Below are 22027 nucleotides of genomic sequence, written 5' to 3'. Positions count from 1 at the left end.
TTAACGAGAATCCAGGCCACATCTTCGAAGTCTGTTATAGAAAATTTTGAAAATCTGCCCAATCTGAAACCCCACATCATTTCAATGAGGTCACAGATTTATTGAATAAAACTTTCAGCCTTAGGGCTGAAATATTGAGAAATATACCTGCAAATATCTCAAATATGTCTACCACAGTTTAGGAAAGTTCAAGTAGATAAACGTTGCAAAATTCTTCAACTCTAGATCAATGCAACAGCCCTTAGAGCATGATCTAATCAAGTGTGCAGATCTGAAAATTACATTCATTAACGATGGAAATATAATAGTACATTTCAGGTCTGAAGTTTGATCTAAGGCATATCAAATTACTCAACATTTCAGCCTTGCTGTACCAATAAATCAGCATATCAAAAAAACCATGAAACCTGCTCAAAACATATGAAAATTAGATCTGAAAATGTGATCTGCATAAAGAGAGTTTAGGATAGCAAATGTACAACTCCTTATTATCAAAATCTGAATATAAAGTACAATACCTCAGTTTTCTGAAAGTTGCTACATAAAGTCTTCCTGATTAACCTCAGCAAGTACTCCTCCAAAGCTCCTCAAACCCTAGCTAAGGCATCCGCAATAATTGCAAACCCTAACTATCAATAAAAACCTAGCAAGGCATCCCGCCAAGCTATACTAACCTGTACAAGAGCTTAACAACAAGCTAACATCACACTAACTGTTCAAATCTTAGATACACGCTTGGATCTCACAAAATTTACTCTTCATTTGCATCACACAACCCAAGGACACCTAGCCCATGCCTCTTACAAGCACTATTCTTGTTGCAGGAGTAAATGCACGTTCTCCTGAGATTTTTAACATGGCTAGCATCACTCCAACTAACAAACTGAAGGCATGATCTCTTAAAAGATTCATTACAATGACATGCTCCTATACATGGCCGACAATAAAACATGACTATGTCCACAAGTAAACCCTAGGCTAAGTCTACAACAAATCACCAATTGGAGCCATGTGCTAAGTATGAATGCCACTTGGCACAATAGCGTTTGTATAACTCCCAAGGTGGCATGCCCAACAAGTCTATAGGTCCACATCTCAAGATCCTCTAAGCAAGATGGTGCATCCACAAATTCTAGGTGTCCACATTTCTAATGTTCCTCTAAGCAAGATGATGCGCCCCAAATTCCAGGTGTTCCCATTTCTAACGTTCCTCTTAAGTAAGATGTTTCGTCCAAAAAATCTCTCCTCAATTCAAGTGCTCCTAAACATACATGCAACTTGGCTCCAGTGCTCCTAGGGCTTCATGCTTAATCTTTGTGCATAATGCCCTTCTCTAAGGTGGTCACTCCAGATGTCCCAAGTGCCCATCCTCCTCAACAAGTGCATCCTTGTAGAAGATGTCATATTGCTACATGTGTGCCAACTACCACATCAAGAAATGCACCTCGCTAGCACGTGCATCTCAAACACTTTACTTTTCTCTTGCATCACACAAGCCAAGGAGCCCTAATCCATGCCTCTCACAAGCACTATTTTTGTTACAAGAGTAAATATACGTTCTTCCAAGATCCTTAACGTAGATAGCATCACACAAATTAATAATCTCTGAGGCATGATCACTAAGAGTGATTCATTACAAAGGCATTATATTATATATAGTCAACAATAAAACATGGACTAAGTCCACAAGTAAACCTTAGGCTAAGACAACAACAAAACGTCAAGTGGAGGACTACACTAAGCATGAATAGTTGATGTGTGGAAGTCATCTAATTGTCTTTTAACCTTGGCAATTACTGTAAATATTAAATTAATTTCCTTTTATGAGAAAAGTGAGTTTAATCTAATGAAATACAAAGGTTATTTGCATTAGTGAATTAGATAAATCTCAGCCGTTGATCTCTAGTGATGTTGAGATCTAATCTCAACAAGCAATCACTTTGGAGATTATGGTTGTGGATTTAGTCATAACTCAACCTTATAAAAAGAAAGCCGGGCTAAGGGAGAAGACACAATTAGTGAGGAGAAGATCAGTGAGATCTTAGTGAAGGACATCATCCAAGTCTGTAGCAGCCAAAAAAAGATAAGATCTGGGTGCGGCAGCAAGGGAAATCATCCAAGTGTGGGGGTCGTTGCTGTACAGGGGTAGATCGAGCAGGTTGAGGTGCAGATTAGGCTGTATGACGGCCATACAAAAAACTAGGGTGCATATTTGACCAGTGTGGCCGTACAACAGTCTTGATACGTTGTACAGGCTGGATGACTCACATTCGCAGTCAGCAAGAGGTTTGTGGGCGATTCAAAAATATTGGGAGGGCCGTACAGCTTGTACATGTGTGCAGTTTATTCCCATAAATTTGCTGTGGTGAATGTTGTTTTCTGAGTGGGATATTTCCCAGTAAGTGAGCCCTTTTATGCTTGGAAATTTATTAAATGAAAGGCCAATTTTGAGGACAAATATTTCTGTGTATTTTTATGGAAATTGTCTGTTTTTCTTCTGCAGAAAATTAATTTTATTTTCCAGCTAAAATCCCTGTGCTTCTTTTTACTCAGTAAAGCTGAAATTTAATTTACATCATCAAGGAAAATTTACTAGGAAATAATTCTGCGGTTAGAAAATTAACATGAATGCCACATTGCACAGCAGGGTTTGCACAGCCTCCAGGGTGGTGTGCCCTCCAAGTGTAAGGGTCCACGTCTCAAGTGCTCCTCTAAGCAAGATGGTGGATCCTCAAATTCTAGGTGTCCACATTTCCAGCATTTCTCTAAGGAAGATGGTGCATCCTCAAATTCTAGGTGTTCACATTTCCAGCATTTCTCGAAGCAAGATGGTGCATCCTCAAGTTCTAGGTGTCCACATTTTCAGCATTTCTTTAAGCAAGATGGTGTGACCTCCAACAATGGCTCCTCAAATCAAGTGCTTTTAAATATACATGCAACTTGGCTTCGATGCTCCTAGGGATTTGTGCTCAACCTCTATTTGCATAATGCCCCTCTACAACATGGTCACTCCACCTTCTAAGTGCTCATCCTCCTCAACAACTGCATCGTTGTAGAAGATGTCAAATTGTTATGTGTGCCAATTACAACATCCAGAAGTGCACCTCCCTAGCACTAAACCCAAGGTAAGCATACACCTACTAAGATCCCCAAATGTAAGTTGGCCAAAATGCAACAAAGGGGCTACCATCACATGAAGCACTCTCGTAGCTAAGTGAAAACGCCTTGGAAGCAGCGTAAAGCTAACATTTGTCACAATCTTCTCTCCCATTTCTCATTTTGACTGTAAGCAAACATCACCCTATGCCCCTACAGGATATAAAGACCAAGCTTTCATACTGTGAAGAAATTTACACACAAAATATAAGCAGAACACTATTGCAAATAAGAGAGCCAAACATTGAATGTGTTTATTCTAGTCTATTCAGTGTTCTTTTGTCAACATAATTCTTGCAGATGAAATGCCGAGAATCAAAATGCCAAGAGAATCGGGTTCTAGTATACAAGTCACCCATAATAAATGTTATTGTTAAATCAAAGTTATAAAATATATACAATAATATGACCATTATACCAACATTATATTACCTTCAAGGTCTGAAAAATCAATTGCCCAAATAAACCTCTGTTCTGTAGAAGATTATAAAAAATTGTAAACACTTCTGAATATTGAGCAAGAATATCAATGTGGACTAGTTATTGCCTACACCAATATTACTGTGCTTGAAAGCTACTAAATCCTGCCACAAGACAGAAATGTGCCAAATGTTGAGCTCAGATTATGAATTAAAGGGCTGAAAAGCATATCTCGCTTACATTATTCCCAACATTATATGATATTGGTCTGTACATTGCTTGAATATGTTTGATTTTTATCTTTTTACTTTCTGTATTTTCAGACGAAGGTTCATAACTTTGGACTTAGAAGGTTATTTTCTGAATCAGCTTGCATTACAAGAATGAAATAACAACTCTTGAGGTGTTATTAAAGATCAGACAATTCTCAATACTTCATCTGTACATTATTTGGCTGTGTCAAGTTTAGTGGTTTGATGGTTTTCTGCTCTAAATATGCTGTGTGTAAGTTCAGGTTCCAATAATTCCAAGTCATGTTTATTCGATCAATGATACACTTTCGGCGGAGGCTGCAGCAGAAGATTATGCATTTGGCCTGCGACAACTAGTGAAGACACGGACAATTGATGTTGCAAAAAGTAGCGACTGTCCAAAGTTTGATTTGATCCTCTTAGGAATGGGGGCAGATGGTCACATTGCTTCACTCTTCCCTAACCATCATCTTCTTGATGAAAAAGAGGAGTGGGTTAGTTTCGTAACAGACTCTCCTGAACCTCCTCCAGAGAGAATAACGTTCACCTTACCGGTTATTAACTCAGCTGCAAATGTTATAATGGTTGTAACTGGAGCTGATAAAGCAGATACAATGAGAAAGTTGATGGGAGAGGAACGAGGTTCTCTGCCAGCACAGATGGTTTCTCCAAAAGAGGGAAATCTGGTTTGGTTTGCTGACAAAGGGGCAGCCTCAAAGTTAGTTGAATGTCACTGCAATTCATGATTTCTCCCATGTCAAATATTACATCTAAATACTTGGTGTATTATGCCAAGCTCTTCCCCGTTTTGGTGAGGACTAACAAAGATTCTGGAAATTAGAATATTGATTGTATTGCATTTGGTGGTGAGTTCTATAATTCTCTTTAAATTGAAGAGTTTCAGAAGTATTTCTCATTACGAGATTTCAGTCTTGTGTAAATTCAGAGGCTCTCATGACTATCTTGCTTGCATTATGTGTTTATTTGCATAATATCCTATCTTTACAATGGATGAGAATTGATTCTTTGCTTTGATGCAAAGAAAAGTTGTCTTAAGTTATACATTAATTCACCTTGATGTTCAGAAGGCTCTTCAAATCTATATGGGCATCATTTTTTGTGGTGTCATTTCAGAATAAGTTAGAATCTTTTTATCTAAAGATTAGCAAGTAGGCCTTGCTTTGGATCTGCACCATACTTGTTTCATTTCTTTGAAGACTTGCCTTTTTTTTTAAGCAAGATGTCTCAGACAGCATTTAACATTGAAGACTGGCCATTCGTCTCACAATCAGAAATCTCAGATTCACTAATAATCATACTTAGTTTTAAATTTTTGGACTCACATCCCTTGTTTCCTGCAAAATTTCTTTGGGCAAGTTTTCTGCCAGAAATAAATACTTCAGCATCACAAGTGTTCATCGTTTAGAACACACACATTCTTTGAAATGTCGTGTCATAATGTCTTGTGCCCATCAGCATGCTATGCATGACACGTTGGTCTGCCTCTGTCAAACTGTCTTCTCCTGAAATATGTTGTGACAGATTTATCTGTTTCTTAGATTACCGACTTTTAGAATTCAATCTAAAGACAGCTCTGATATCATAAATAATTTTTTACACAAAAATATAAGCAGAACCCAATTGCAGAGAAAAGAGCCAAAGTATAAATGTTTTTAACATAATTCACATAGGTGAAGCACAGCAGTCACAGAGAATAATGTGGGACGAATAATAAGAGGCACTTGCCTTCTCTTATATTAATCACTTATTTTTGACATACTATTTACTTAAATTTACTTCAACAAATCTACAATAATATACATTTATTATTGATATTCTATAATCTTCAAGGTTTGAAAAAACAATTTTTGTTTTTGTTTGTCTACTCGGTGTTTGGTAGAATATCAAAATTTGTTAGCACTTGCAAATAGTGAGCAAGAATGTCTCAATGTGGACTGCCTTTGCTTGCACAAGTATTCTCCTGCATTCTCCTGATACGTTAATCACTAAGTAAATTATAAATGTGCAAAATGTTATTAATCAAGATATGAAATACACAATACTATAATATTTTTCTCAACGTTTGATGTTATGGGTACGTAAATTGCTTGAATATGTTTGGCTTTCTTTTCTCTCTCTTTTCACTCTGTTTCATAATTGGTGGATGTGGGCCTTTTTTTCTGAATAAGCATGCCGTCCGAGTAACTCCAGAGGTGTTATTAGTGCATGGAAATTTCTTATTATTTTATTTATACCTAATATGGCTGTGCCATTTTTAATCAGAATTTACCTGTGTGAAGAATATGTTCGTACGATTTGGTTATCTGTTATAATATGCTTTGTGCAAGTTCAGGTACCAATAATTCCGGGTCCTGTTTATTCCTTCAATAGAGCTCTTTCTGCACAGATTATAGCAGAAGAATATACACTTCGTCTATGACATAGTGAAGACATGGACAAGTGAGCTGGCAAAACTGATCTGATCCTCTTGGGGATGGGAGCGGATGGGTACCTTGTGTCACTCTTCTTGGTGAAAAAAAAGAGTAGGTTACTTTCGTAATAGACTCCTAAACCTCATCCATTGAGAGTAGGGTTCACCTTACCAGTTATTAACTCGTTTGCGAGTGTTGTTGGTATGGCAGATACACTTAGAGAGGTGTTGGGAGAGGACCTTCAATGCTAGCATATATTGTTTATCTAAAATATGGAAATGTGCTTTGGTTTTTTAATGAAGAGGGAGCCTAAAATGTAGCTTATCACTACCATTCATGATTTCTAACATGCCAAATCTTTGTTATTTATTGCATCAAGTGATTCTGCTATGTTGGTGAGGAAAGTCTTTTTTCCCCGCAGGAATATCTTGCGCTGCAATGGATGAGCATCAATTAGAATTATTTGCCTTAATGATGCAGAGTAAAGAGGGTTTGTTCAAAATGAATGTCTCATCCAGGGTTTCAGAAATGATCCTTGTTTGTCTAATATGTTGTTCTACATGAATTCCTGTTCACAGGACATCAGATTTATATGTGCATATGTGAGAATTTGTGTGTGATGTCATTTATAATTATGTTGGAAATAAATCAAGCGGGACCTATTTTTAACATAAGATTGCTTTAATATTCTCTTACCTAAGTGGCATGACAATGGGATATGGGACATGCAGGGCATGTGAATGGATCAATGATGACACTATATATAGAGAGAGATATTTGCAACATTGACAAAATATTTACAATCAGTTTCTACATCAATGATGATCAAGTCCAATAAATTATTGTTAAATTTCCTACCTTAGCAATCTAACAATTTATTATCTAGCAGATTTTCTTGCAGTAAACATGCAGATCAACTGAATAAAAGCACAATTATAATTTTAACAATCATGACATGGAAGCAGAATTAAACACCAATTTCACAGTCACAATGGATGTGATTTCAGCCCTTCAAATCAGTGTTCCATTCAAATAACTTCATAACTTACAAGGGCTCATTTTCTAGGATAATAGCTCATTGAGGAAAATACATTCAACAAGATATTTAATTGATCTTGATGATTCAACTTTAGATTTGTCCTTCGATCTGGCTTGGTTGATCTACATCTCTTTTGTTGCCCCTTGCACCTTTCTCAAATCCTATACACTTGAATGAAAGTCCTTTACCCACTAACTGAGATCTCACTTTCATTGTGTCTTGTGCCCAAGATGTTGTGTGTTTCTTTTCCTTTAGCTTAGCCTCCCTTTTATAAATCTGAGTTATTGGCCGAATCCACAATGCTAATTTCCAAAGTGATTAATGATTGAGATTAGATCTCAATATCACTTGAGATCAACGATTGAGATTCATTTAATTCATTAATGAAAATATTCTTTGCATTTGAGAATCATTTAATTCATTAATGCAAAAAACCTTTGCATTTCATTAGATTAACTCACTCTATCTTATAAAAGTCAATTACTTCAATAATTATTAAGTTTAAGAGATCAATTAGGCCAGTGTTGTAGTATTTTCCTATGCTATAGACAACAACCACCCCTCTTGGCATCGAAGGTACTTCCTAAAGAGCCACGTAGAACTAGTTGTCCATTTGATCCCAACACAATGCCCCGTGCATCATCTTTCATCATGGCTTTCCTCCAAACCTCTTGGTTTGTTGCATCTTCACAGACTCTACTTGTTAGTTCCATATAGTTCGAAAACTTCTTCAGAGGCTTTCTCTTCTTGAATGTGCTCCTAGGAGCCTCCACACGTTCTTGAGCATCCCTCAATGTCTGCACAAACCACTTGGGTCTCTTGACATAATTGGAAGGTGTTATTGATTCCTCCCCACCTAAAGCTTCACTGCCTACATTAGAAGGCTTTGCATGCTACCCTACCTTTGGAGCCTTTTGGTTGTCATCCTCTGTCTTTGTTGTTGGCAACTAATGAGACTTCATAGATGTTAAATTCTCCTCGAACTTAACATTCCTTCTCACCAATGTCTTCCTTTGCGTTGGTATGAAGATCTTGTAACCCTGTGAGGTCTCACTATACTCGACAAATATGCCCCTTTGTTCCCAAGGCTCTAGCTTCTTCCTCTTTTCCATAGGACCATGGATGTATATTAGACAACCAAAATTTCTCAAGTGTCTTATCTCTGACTTCATCTCCATGAATGACTCCTTAGGAGTCTTGTCCTCCAATGTTATGCGATGACTCTTGTTTTGCACAAAAACTGCAATGTTAGATGCCGTTGTCCAAAGAAACATATGCAACTCCTAGACATGTATAAGTACCTTGGTAGAACTGATGATGGATAAATTATTTCTCTGTGCAACTCCATTCTCTTGAGGGTTGTATGAGATTGTCATGCCCCTCTTCATCCATGCCTCCTTGCAAAAATCCTTGAAGTCATTGGAGTAGCACTCTTCCCATTTGTTTGACCTTTAAACCTTGATCCTCTTGCTTGTTTGGTTCTCCACTCGGGCCTTGAACTCCTAGAAACGATTGAAGACCTCGTCCTTAGTCTTCATGAAGAAGATCAAGGTTTTTCTGGAGTAGTCATCAAGGAATGTGACATGGTACTGTGCTCTCTATACCAATACCACTAACATCAGTCCACATACATACAAGTTAATGAGATTCAAAATCGCCTTGGATCTATTCTCGCTACTCAACTTTGGCATTCTTGCCAAGTACACACCCTCTACACATGCCCTAGTGCTCAATGTTGAACTCTGGGAGACCAGTGACAATCTCCTTTAGAATTAGCAACACCCTGCAGTGCAAGTGTCCCATCCTCTTGTGCAATAGTTCACACAGATTATCACTATTATGTCCTAACACCTGAACAAGTTTGCTCGTCTACTAGAATAAGTTTCTCTCTCTGGCCCCAATGGCCACTGCTACATTTGGGCTAGAGTCCTCTAGAAAAATGAGCACTTGCCCATTCCCAAACATGACCTCATATCCTTTGTCCTTGATCACTGACATTGACAACAAGATTTTCTTGAATCCTAGTACAAATAGCATGTCGTTGGCATCCAATGTCCCTCCTGACTTGAGTTGGAACTTAACGGTTCCAACTCTTTTTATTGCATATTTGGCATCATTGCCAAACTCCACATGCAAATCCGAGTCACTTTCCTTTAGACTATTAAATAGCTCTCATGCCTCTGTCATATGACGTGCTGCACCGCTATCCATGTATCAAGCACTCCTGGTGATGACGCTGATAGATAAACAAGAGACAAATGATAAGTCCTCGAACTTTGATGCAAACTCATCAAGGTGAACCTTTGTTGATGTTATTGTTTGTTGTGATTTCCCCTTCCCCTTTTTTCGGACAATGTGATGCATAATTCCCACTCTTGTGACAGACGAAGCACTTGAACTTGCTCAAGTCCCGCTTCCTTGGATGAGAGGTTTCCCCCTCACTATTTCCCTTCGAGCCCTTCACTTTTCTCTTCTTGGCCAAATTAACTAGGGCTAGATTCTCTTCTCCATTTTCCTGCTTACTAACCTTAAAATTCTTTTGCGTTTCTTTCTAGATGCAATCATCCCAAAGCCTCTCCCAATTGGGAAGGTGTTCTTGAGAAAAGATCCCCTTGAAAAATGGTTCCCATGACTTGGGAAAACCATTCAACACCATGTTTACGAGCTCTACATTCTCCACTTTCTCCCCAATGGCTGCAAGCTGACCCCGTGTATGGGCGATCTCCATGAAGTAATTGGTAACATTATTAGACCTTGACATCTTGATGGATCTAAGTTTGTTTCTCAAGATCATCTTTATGTTCATTTTGTTGCTTTGGAACAAATCCACTAGAGCTTTGAACATCTCCCTCGCTGACTTCTTTTTTTCTAAGTGTGGGACCTAATGATCCTTCATGGCATCCATGATAATCCTCTTGGATTTGATATCCTTCACACGAGGCGTCTTATTTGGTGGATTTGTTGGTTTAGTAACAACCTTCTTTGCAAAATCTCAAAGTTTATGTTCAACAACGAGGTAACCTTGCCTTCTAGGGCAGGAAGTTGGATGCTCCATCCAATCTATCTTCAAACTTGAGACTGGTTATTGCCATCTCTAGATTTCATAATTTTTCCTTGTGCTAGGTCCTTGTAACATCCACAAGAGATTAAATGCTAATTTACAGATTCATTAATATCTCCCATGGGTCCGTTTCGTGGACCTTTGAAACACACACAAAATAGTTTTTCTACCAAACCTATGATTGGTATAGTCAGTGACTCCCTTTGAAGGATGACCTTCGCCAATCATTGTTGGAAAAATAGGCTAACACTCGCTTTGAAATTTGACCTCTGCCAATCACTATTGGCAAATCAAGTTAACTTAGTAATTTTCTGGTTTTTGTACCTATTTCCTTTGTAAACATAGTCTTACTATGTTACTAGGGCATGACTCTTGTACGATATATTTGGATATTGTGGCTATATAGATGATTTCCACACGCTCTTTGGCACCATACAGTCGCTTGGTACGATCCTCAGCCTCACGACTACCTTTTCCTTGCTAGCCACGTTAACCCTACGATATTGTTGTTATTGTATGCATAGTCTAAACATGCCACAATTTCACCTTGAAAACCATAGAAATTTTAGAATGATTTTAAGAAGATCCGTCAGAAATTTTTGAAAATCTGGGTTACAACTATCAAGCTTCAGGATTTTGTGTGCCCCAGGGGTTCTTGATGGTGCTGAATCCATTTCTTCCATCTAAAAAATAATTTAAACAATGCCACAGTTGGATTTTTTATTTTTATTTTTTTATTTTTTATTTTTTTATTTTATATATATATATATATATATATTTTATTTATTTATTTATTATTATTATTATTATTATTATTTTTTTTCGCTAGATTTCGGCGAGAAATTTGTTGTTGGAGTGAAATTGTGGCCTTAGTAGACAATGCCTTTATTTTAATCTTGCAACACAACCTATGGTTGGCTAGGCCCTCGACCTTGGTGGCTACTTTGTTCATCACCGCCCCCACATCGATCCTTGATGACTGACAATGGTTGTCCCCTGTTGGTGACCAGAGTTTTTCTGTCCCTTGTTTTGTTTGCTTTGCCAATAATACTCAACTCTCACAACTGCTTGCTTTTTCAACGATTTTTTATTTCTCTTGGTTCTTCATCCCCACATTAGGGTTTGACTTTCTTGTCCCTACGTGGTTTGGTTGTTGATGGTTTGTGGGCTTCTCTTGCGACCTGCAATCAACTATGCGTAACCAATTCCACTGCCTATTGTTGCTTAAATTTGGCTCAAGGGTGCAATTATTAGATATTTGTCACTCATCGACAAAACTATGATACCATGCTACTTTTCTAACCTAAGCAATCTGACAATTTATTTCCTAGTAGATTTCTTTGCAGTAAAACAATTATCATAGATCTAGCGAGTAAAGGTACAAATAGGATTCTAACAATTATAATAATGAAATCAAAATTAAACACCAATATCACAATCACATTTAGCTAAGATTTTTTCCCTTCAAATCAAGGCTTCATTCAAATAAATTCAAAACTTGCAAGGGCTCCCTTCGTGGAATAATGATCCATTGAGGAAACCATATACAACAAGAATTTGGAATTGAACCAACTAATCAAACTCTAAATTTTTCCTTTGATCTTACTTCACTGATTTGGATCTCCCTTGCCATCTCTTGCACCTTCCTCGAACCTTGTACACTTGAATGAAAGCCCTTGTCCACCCAATCTTCGAGATTTCACTCTCACTGTCCTGTGTTTCTTCCCTGTAGCATAACCTTCCTTTCATACATTCGAGTTATTAATTGAATCCACAATGCTAATATTCAAAGTGATTGACGATTGAGATTAGATATCAACATCAATTGAGATCAATGGTTGAGATTCATATATTTCATTAATGCAAATAACCTTTGCATTTCATTAGGTTAGCTCACTTTATCTTATAAAAGTCAATTAATTTAATACTTGAAGTAATTGCCAAGGTTAATAGATCGAATACGTGACTTCGATGCGTTTAAACACTTAAGTATGTGTGGAAGTACCTATGCAAGCTACATACATCAACAATTATAATGTTCAATATACATAAAATACAAAGTTTAGAAGTTATAACCATAAACTATAGTTTTTTTTGTTCAAGAGTCGTTTAATCTCATCAAAATTAAAATATATAATATAGACACATAATAATTGATACATAGGTGGGAATGCCAATGGCCATTGCAAGATAAGGTGGGTACTAGAATTTTAGATGGAAGAATCTCATAGCTTATAAGTGGTACTCCAAGTTAGATTCACCAAGATCAATAATTTTGTCATTTCTCTCTCCTCCATCCACTATATCCAATTCAAGATCTGCATTTGTTAGTTGACGCAGGAGGTAGACGAAAATGAGGTGGTAGTCTATAATTCAACTACTGTTTAGCTTTATAACCAATCCTTGCACACAAATAGATTATGTATGTTGATTTTCCCCTTGAGGGTCCCGCTTATCTGACCAATCACTGTCGGTCCCTCGTTGACTTCTCCTTTTATCGAGTGCTTCAATTTGCGCCGTTGATCTCACTTCTCCAGATCCAACGGATATCATGTCGTCCACTCACCAACTTACCTGGACGACTTCCATTGTCGATGTGACCCATCCAATCGAATGGATGTCGCATAGTCTCACGCAGATTCTTGCACGAACGATATTAGGTCGAGAGCACGCGAGAAAAGTGGTTTTCTGGTGCTACATGTCGACCGCTAAGGTTGATCGCGTGAATTTTCCAAATACCATTTACGACCTTTTGGGCGCGCGAGATACTGCTTCCCACTTATCAAATACAACCCATGTGCTTAATTCATATTTTAAGGAAGGCGCTTTAAGGAAAGGTTTAGTGCTTAAGTATAATATTAACCCTTAACACTAATCGAATGTGATTTATGAATAAAGTGTTTAAACAGAGAAAAATATTCGATTAAGTCCTGAACGTCGACATGCAGATACAAATGAATTTCTGCACCAGGATTAACACGCAACACCACACTTGATCATTTATTCAACAAAATGGAAATTACAGAGTCTTGGCCCTCTCGGCTAGATTACAACAGTTTGTCTAACCTTTGTTTCAATCTCAAACCCTATCTATCACTCAAACTCTCGCTTACTCACTCTGTTCTCAATTATCTAATCTTCTGTCATTACATTCTTTTTTTCTTTTATGAATCAAATCCTATCCTAACTGCATTGACAACTCGATCCCTATTTTTATCAGTCTAACAATCAAATCCCTATTTCCAAGCTCTGAAACACACCTATACTAAAAACTTATCTCTTAATCTAAAAATAATACAATATTCTAATTATTACAATAATTGAGATAAAAATTAATTCGAGAGATCCAACCCTCTCTACTAAAACTGATTTTGACCACTCAGGTCAATGAAATTCATCTCTCGTTAGCCACAACATGTGAACATACAATTGCATTGCTGGCTAAGTCTAGATGCTCTTGCATCAGACTCCCGGGGAAGAAAAGAATTCTTCATCAAACTTTCAAGATTTACTCCATACTTCTGCAACTCTGCTGTTGTCAACCAACTAGCATCCTCCACTGGCTGTCCCTTCCATTTGACTAGACACTGAAAATAAACCCGTCCTCTGGTTCTTTTGGATACTCTTTTCTCCAAAACAACTTCCACCTCTTTCTTGACTGTATTTGGCATTTGTTCTTCCCAATTTAAAGTTTGAACTCCATCTCTGGCAGGCTCCTTTTGTAGCTCTGACTCTGTCTCCTTGTATGGATACAAATATGCAATATTGAAGATAGGTGATATTCCAATTCCTTCTGGCAATTCAATTTCATAAGCATTAGTTGAAAACTTCCTCACAATTCTGCATGGCCCTATCTTTTTCATCTTTAGTTTATTATAAGTCCCAACAAGAAATCTTACTTTTCTCAAGTATACCATCACTAGATCTCTCACTTGGAATTCTTTTTCTCTCCTCCTCATATCAACTCTCTGTTTGTATTTGCCACTGCTTTCCTGCAATCTGTCTTTGACATCTTCTTGTAGTCTTTGCATCTGCTCTGGAAACTCTTCAGCTTTTGCACTTCTTGTCTCCAGTTTACCTAAATTTTTGAGTTCATACAAACCTCTTGGATTCATTCCAAAAATAATATGAAATTGACTCATCCCAGTACTTCAGTTTGGAGTGTCATTATAAGAAAACTCAGTTTGAGCAAGTGCTAAATCCCACTGCTTAGGATTTTGGTACACTAAACTTCTCAATATGTTTCCCAAGCTTCTATTTACCACTTCGGTCTGTCCATCTGTTTGAGGGTGATATGCTGAACTGAAACTAAGGTTGGCACCTAGTTTCTTCCAAAGAGTTCTCCAGAAATGCCCAACAAACTTTATATCCCTGTCAGACACAATACTTATAGGCAATCCATGTAACCTTACAACTTCTGAAAAAAAACAGATTAACAATATGTGTTGCATCAATAGTCTTTTTACATGCAATGAAATGTGCCATTTTGGAAAATATATCTACCACAACATAAATGGAATCATTCCCTCTTTGAGTTCTAGGTAATCCCAAAACAAAATCCATACTAACTGCATCCCATGGTCGGTCTGGTATTGGTAATTGTTGGTACAATCTTGTATTTTGGTTTCTTCCCTTAGTATGCTGACATATCTTGCACTTCTCAACAAATATTTTAACGTCAGTTTGCACCTTTGGCCAATAGTAAAAAGCATTTACCTGAGCAAAGGTTTTGTCTTGTCCAAAGTGACCAGATAATCCTCCACTATGTTTCTTCTTGATTATGTTTTCCCTAATAGAACATTTGGGAATGCACAATTTGTTACCTTTAAAAAGTAAACCTCCTTGGATAAGATAATCTAACCACTTACTTCTGTTATGAATTATTCGATTTTATACCACTGCATAAATATATTTGAATTCTGCATCATCTTTATACATATCAACCATTTCTTCAAATCCTACCATAGAAATTTTGAATAATATGACACATATTCATAGAGATTATCCTGGTTATACACTTATAAGCAGAACATGGATAATACATAACCTCCTCTATGTTGATCATCAATTTACAGAAGCATAAACATTCACAGGCGTACATAGAAGCATCAATCACACATATCAACACAGTATTTTCCCGGGGAAAGCATTTCGCTAAAAACCCCAACTATCTGTATGTTATAGTGATTGAATCATGTAACAATACATAGTACAATACTCCTCACAAGTACTCAGTACTATCTCCACATGCTACACACAATACAGCTCAGATCTGATCTCCAAATCTCCCCCGCTGCTTGCCTGCCTCCACTGCACAATACCTGCAAGAGAATTAATGAGAATGGTTTACCAAACTTGTATTTAACCTCCAAAGAATCACTCACACTGGGAAAGACGTGAGCAGAGGCTATAATACTTGGTATTGGCCAATTCATAGGCATACTCAATCCCTTTGATTGTGCAAATCCTCATGCACAACTATAGTCACAACTGATTGCAATCTGATCCTCTAACACTGTCCCTCCTGAACTGAACATGCACTGACATGAAAATGAGTTAACTGATGTATTCTATAGTTTCATTATGAGTTAATAATTAGTTTAACAACTCATCATTAGTCTATTTGCAGTTAGACTAATTACAACTAGTTTAACCAAGTCAAACTGAACACAACTCCATCAACTCCACATCAACTCCACCAAACTCAACTGATTGAGTTCTAATTGAAGTCATGCATGCAACAACTCAACTGACTCACAAAGAAAGCGTACTTCCTTCTGACAGCTGCATGTGCCACATCTGTAGCTCAAACTAAAGTGCTCTAAGAGAATAAGATCAAGTTTATAGTCCAAATATTATTATGAGACAATAATATTTGACTTTTCTATTTTTGACAGCCAGTCTAAAAATAGACTCTGATCACTCCTGCTGTGATCACTCCTGCTGTGGTGACTCATGCTGTGATCATCCCTGCTGTGGTCACTCCTGCTGTGATCATCCCTGTTGGGATCCAAAAATAGAACTTGCGCCATAATTTGCCTGCGGGCCCACTTAGTGAAGGCGACTCTTTTCACTAAGCTCCATCATCTTGTTGCATTCTCAACAAGCATTTCTTGTTGCACACTTTTCAACACCTACAACGCCAACTATTAATTCTTGCACAATGAAATTTACCCTGCTCAAAGCATCAACTACTTTGTTCAACTTATCACTTGTGTGTTTTATCACAAAAGTAAAACTTTGTAAATTCTACCCACTTGGCATGTTTCTGGTTCAATTTTGGCTGGTTGTTTATGAACTGTAATGCATGATTGTCAGAAAACAATACAAACTCCTTTGGTAGCAAATAATGTCTCCATTTTTTAAAGCTTGCACAATAGCATAAAATTCTTTGTTATAAGACGAATGCTTCTTCTTAGCTTCATTTAGTTTCTCACTAAAGTAGGCTATTGGTCTCTGTTTCTAACTTAAAACTGCTCCAATTGAAACTCCACTAGCATCAGTTTCAACTTGGAAAACTTTCCCAAAATCAGGTAAAGCTAAAACTGGTTTCTATGTAATTTTCTTCTTCAGCAACTTAAAATTTTGGTCTGCTGCTTCTGTCCACTTGAATGGATGATTAGTCTCTTTGATTGTTTCAATAATTGGTGCACAAATATGACTAAAACTTCTGATAAATTTTCTATAAAAACTTGCAAGACCATGAAAGCTTCTTACCTCAAATATATTTCTTGGAGTAGGCCAGTTCCAAATTGCTTAGACTTTCTTTGGATCCATTTTCAAACCTTCTTTAGAAACTATAAATCCTAAATAGATTAATTCTTCTTTCATGAAACTACATTTCTTCAGATTTATCAACAATTTCTCTTTCTGCAAAGTTCTTGAAACCAACTTAAGATGCTCTTGATGTTCTTCTTTGCTTCTACTGAAAACTAAAATATCATCAAGATAAACAATGAAAAACTTGCCTGCATATTCCTTCAAGACTTCATTCATTAATCTCATGAATGTGCTAGGTGCATTAGTGAGTCCAAAAGGCATCACTAACCACTCATACAACCCACTATTTGTTTTAAATGCAGTCTTCCATTCATCTCCTTCTCTAATCCTTATTTGATGATATCCACTCTTTAGGTCTATCTTAGTAAAATACTTTGACCCACTTAAACAATCCATCAAATCATCCATGCGTGGTAAAGGAAATCTATACCTGATTGTGATTTTGTTTATGGCTCTGGAATTCGTACACATACACCATTCACCACCTTTCTTTGGACTGAGTACTGTTGGTACAACACATGGACTAAGACTCTCTCTAATTAATCTCTTTTCCATCAGTTCTTGCATTTGTCTTCCAACTTCTGCGTTCTCTTGAGGAGATAACCTATATGCTGCTTTGTTTGGCAAACTTGCTCCAGGTATTAGATCAATATGATGACTAATACTCCTAATTAGTGGCAATGCATTTGGAAACTCATCCACAATAATATCAGCACAATCATTCAATAGAGTTTTGATTTCTTCAGATAAATCGTCTAAGTTTGTGGAAGTTAAAATTACCTTAGGTCTCCTTATGACAACAAAATGCATATGTTCATCCTTCTTGACTTCTTGCAGCAATTCTTTCCCACTCATCAGCGAAACACTGTTTCTAGGCGCTTCTTTGCCTGCTTCATCCTTCAAAGGAAACAATGTGTGTTTATTTCCATCCTTCTCCAGAGTGTAAGTATTTCTTCTCCCACCATGAAAAGCTTTTCGATCAAACTGCCAAGGTCTTCCCAGCAACACATGGCATACATCCAATGGCATTACATCACACAATATCACATCCTTATAAGTACCAATCTGTATCTCTACCTTGCATTGTTCTGTCACAATAAGCTGATGTCCTTTTTGCATCCATGATACTTTGTAAGGAGTAGGGTGTACTATTTTCACTAATCCTAACTTGTCCACAATTTATGTAGAAACAAGGTTATTAGTGCTTCCATTGTCAATTATCACTTTACAACATTTTCCTTTGGACTTGCATGTAGTTCTGAATAAACTCTTCCTCTGAGCTAATTCTCCTGTCCCTTTCTCTGCCTTAAGCAATACCCTTTTCAACAACAAGGATTATCCTACTTCTGGTGATTCTTCCTTGTTTTCAATTTGAGGTTTTTCTTCCTTTGCCTCAACCACATTCACATTCCTCTGATTTGTTGCTTTATTATGAGGACAGTCCTATGATCCATGTCCCTATTCTCCACATGTGTAACATCGAATTTCTCTTCCTCGACCTCTTCCTCTAGGTGCAAATCTTCCTCTACTAAATTCTCCTCTCTGTGGTGGTCTACTACTTGAACTTCCTGCTTCACCTTGAGGGTGATGAAATCTTGATTTGGTAGTTCCTCTACCTCTTGCTGAACTTTTCCCTCTATTCTTCTGATTTTGCTTCCTCAACATCTTCTCTTCTGCCTTCAAAGCTGCTTGATAGGCATCTTCAATTGTCTTCAGACTCAGCAAGCTAATTTCATCCTATATGTCATATCTCAAGCCATTGATGTACTTGGCTACCTTTTCTACATCATCCTCTGCATGTCCTGCTCTAATCCCCAACTTATAAAATTCCTCTGTATACTCTTTGACAGTCACACCTTTTTGTTTCAAATTTTGCAATTGTCTGAAAAGATTTAACTGATAATATTTTGGCATAAATTTGGCTTTCAGTCTACTTACCATTTTATCCGATTGTTTGATCTTGGACTTCCTTTTTCTTGCTCTGGATGTTTGTAATTCATCCCACCAGATAGCTGCATGACCCTTCAATTTGATAACTGCAAATTTCACTTTCTTTTTGTCATCAACCTCCTCATAGTCAAAATACTTGTCTAATGAACTGATCCAGTACATCAATTCTTCTACATTGAGATTCTTGTCATACAAAGTTATTTCCACCTTTGGTCTTCCACTTGCTTTGGCCAATATCTTGATAGCTTTGGTCGCTTCACTTTCATCCTCTTCTTCTTCCTTAGAAGATTCTTCTGCCGCACTGACATCTCCTTCATCAGGTGCTCTCCTCTGAGTAGTCTCCATCCTTGTAGACAGATTCTGGATCTCATCCAACAGAACTGCATTCACTACAGGTCTCCCCTGACCCATGCCTCCTTCTCTCCTTGGTGGCATGTTTGCTATAGAAAAACTTAATCTCTGTGCTCTGATTGTTGATCTAGGTTGTCATTAATGTCAATATGAAGCCAAGGAGCTATTAGAGTAGAGCTATCAAATCAGAGAAGAGAAGCAAGTGTAAGAGCGGAAGATTGAAGAGGAGCCACATCGGAGGAGCCATATCGGGAGTATCGCGTGTAATGTATGGACAAGAAGAATCGAGAGGAAGAATTCATCAAAAAAAGCAAAGAGGAATCATAATGGGTCTTTGAATCCGATTGAAGAGTTAGAGTGAAGCTCAGAGAGAATCAACGATGTATGAATTCGCAGAAGGCAGGCTCAGAGAGAGTTGAGCAGTGGAAAAGTGAAAGGCCAAAAACCTGAAGAAAACCCGTAACCACAGGAAAAACACTGAAGAAATGAATCAAAGTCAAAGTGAGGAGACAGATGAAGATTGAACACACAGGAACCTTTGGATCTCGAAGATCAACGGACGAGGTCAAAGGAAATGATCGGCCAAGATTAAATCGCGTAGACTGGTGTCAAGAAATGAACGACGGAGATTGATTTAAGCAGTAGCGGAAGAGGAATCCGGAGAAGGCGTCACAGGCGTCGATGGTAGAAGATCTACGGTCATCGGATACAAACAAGCTTAGGCATTAGCCAATGAAGGAAGATGCATTTAAAGCTATAAGCGAGATTTCGGGTGGATGCAAAATGGTAAGTGGTATTTAGAGGAGAGCGCTCAATTCCATTCAATGGTTGACATGTAGCAACTAGAGGAGAGAGAAAAACCGCTCATTTCGGGCGGGTAACTCTCATGCAAGTAGTCCACCCGAAATCGCTGTAGACTGTTGGATTTTGGGGGTTGAAATCTACGGTGGAGAATGAACCCGATAAAGTTAAACCTCGGGAACTGTGTCCGAGCGGGTTACGTCATCACCATTGTAATACGCCCTAATGCTATATCGTGTCCGCCGTATCGGAGGTTATGCATCACAAGTTATAAAGGAATGGCATACTATAAACTTGCAATTGCAATTGAGATAGTGACGAGGCTGGTGGAACCACCCATTATATATTTCTAACTATGTTAATGGTGCATCGGCTAGGTTGCGATTGCGATTGCAGGATTATTAATGTATATTGTATGAATATTAAAAAAAGGGGGCCTCTTTGATATTTTCTTTAATATGCAACATTATTGTAATTCGACCTCTCTTCCACATTAACGTGTCCTGTGAGTATTGATGGATTCGAAGAGACAGAGGAAGCTGAAGAGTGAGCGCAGAGGAAGCTGAAAGATCAAGCGAGCATTGAGGAAGCCGAAGCTCAAGCAAGCAACGAGGAAGCCAAAGGTCAGGCGTATTAGGCATATAAAACAGAGAAAAAGGAAATTTTAGTGTCGCTGGCGAACTGTAAGAAAAAAAAGGAAGCTGAAGTTTTGGCAGAAGTGGAAGGAACAGGAGGACAAAAGTAAGTCATAGGTCCAGCAAGGTTGGGAGCAGAGAATTACAACCAAACAGATCCAAACAGTTTACATCAGAGGGTTGGAGCCCTTGAGGATGGTGCCTTGACAAGACAGAGTTGGTACTCTGGAGGTTGAAGCCTCACAAAGAGTCCAAGTTGGTGCTTGGCAACTGATTGAAACTATATATATATATATATATATATATATGTATATATATATATATATATATATATATATATGTATATATATATATATATATATATATATATATATATATATATATATGTATATATATATATTGTACTTGATTTATTGCAGAGATCATATTAATAAAAGCATCTATTCATGTTATCTATTTCTGTGTTCCAAATATAAATGTTTTTAACTGATAAAAATGATAATTGAAAAGAAATACTGATTCACCTCCCTCTCAGTATTTCCAACAATTGGTATCAGAGCGGGCTTCTTCATATCAGCCTAACAGCTTGAAGAAGGATTCTTAGTCATGATGAGAAATCAAGAAGTGTCAGGAAGACCTCCTCTGTTCGATGGCACAAATTTTGGTTTCTGGAAAAAGAGAATGTCTTACTACTTAATGTCCCTTGGACTTGAAGTTTGGCATTCGGTCTTAAATGAGTACATAGCTCCTTCCACTCTTCCAACAGATCAAGATGAGAGGAAAGTCTACATTGCAAATGCAAAAGCCTTAAACTCCATCACTAGTGGAATCACTGATTCTGAATTTACAAAAGTCATGAATTGTAACTCTGCCAAAGAAGTATGGGATAAGCTAATTGGCTTATACGACAGGGACTCCAAAGTCAAAAAGGCAAAGCTTCAAACTCATAGAAGGCAATTTGAAAGTCTAAAAATGGATGATGAAGAATATATTGCATCATACTTTCTTTGAGTAGCTGAAGTGGTCAACTCTCTTAAAGGATTGGAAGAAAACATTGAAGAAAGCACCATTGTTCAAAAGGTTTCAAGATCTCTCCCAAACAGATTTGACTCCAAAGTAAGGGCCATAGAAGAAGTGAAGGATATAGATAC

At 37.5% G+C, this 22027-nt stretch overlaps 1 protein-coding gene across 1 annotated transcript in view; it reads left to right on the top strand.

Annotated features, from left to right (window-relative positions):
* LOC149222573 (putative 6-phosphogluconolactonase 2) overlaps positions 1 to 4929 on the top strand; it is a 79533-nt gene extending 74604 nt beyond the window's left edge. Inside the window, exon 3 of the mRNA XM_089385513.1 lies at positions 4091 to 4929. Within this exon, the coding sequence (XP_089241639.1) occupies positions 4091 to 4573 (483 nt within the window). The 3' untranslated portion in view covers positions 4574 to 4929. The remainder of the gene's footprint in view (positions 1 to 4090) is intronic.
* Positions 4930 to 22027: the final 17098 nt, after the last annotated feature.

This window comes from Pinus tabuliformis, chromosome Q (assembly GCF_031772625.1).
Source record: "Pinus tabuliformis cultivar Carrire ecotype Pingquan chromosome Q, CPIR1, whole genome shotgun sequence".
In the NCBI taxonomy this organism is placed as follows: Eukaryota; Viridiplantae; Streptophyta; class Pinopsida; order Pinales; family Pinaceae; genus Pinus; species Pinus tabuliformis.
Note: the sequence above shows the minus strand (reverse complement) of the source record. Positions and strands in the feature narration are given on the sequence as shown.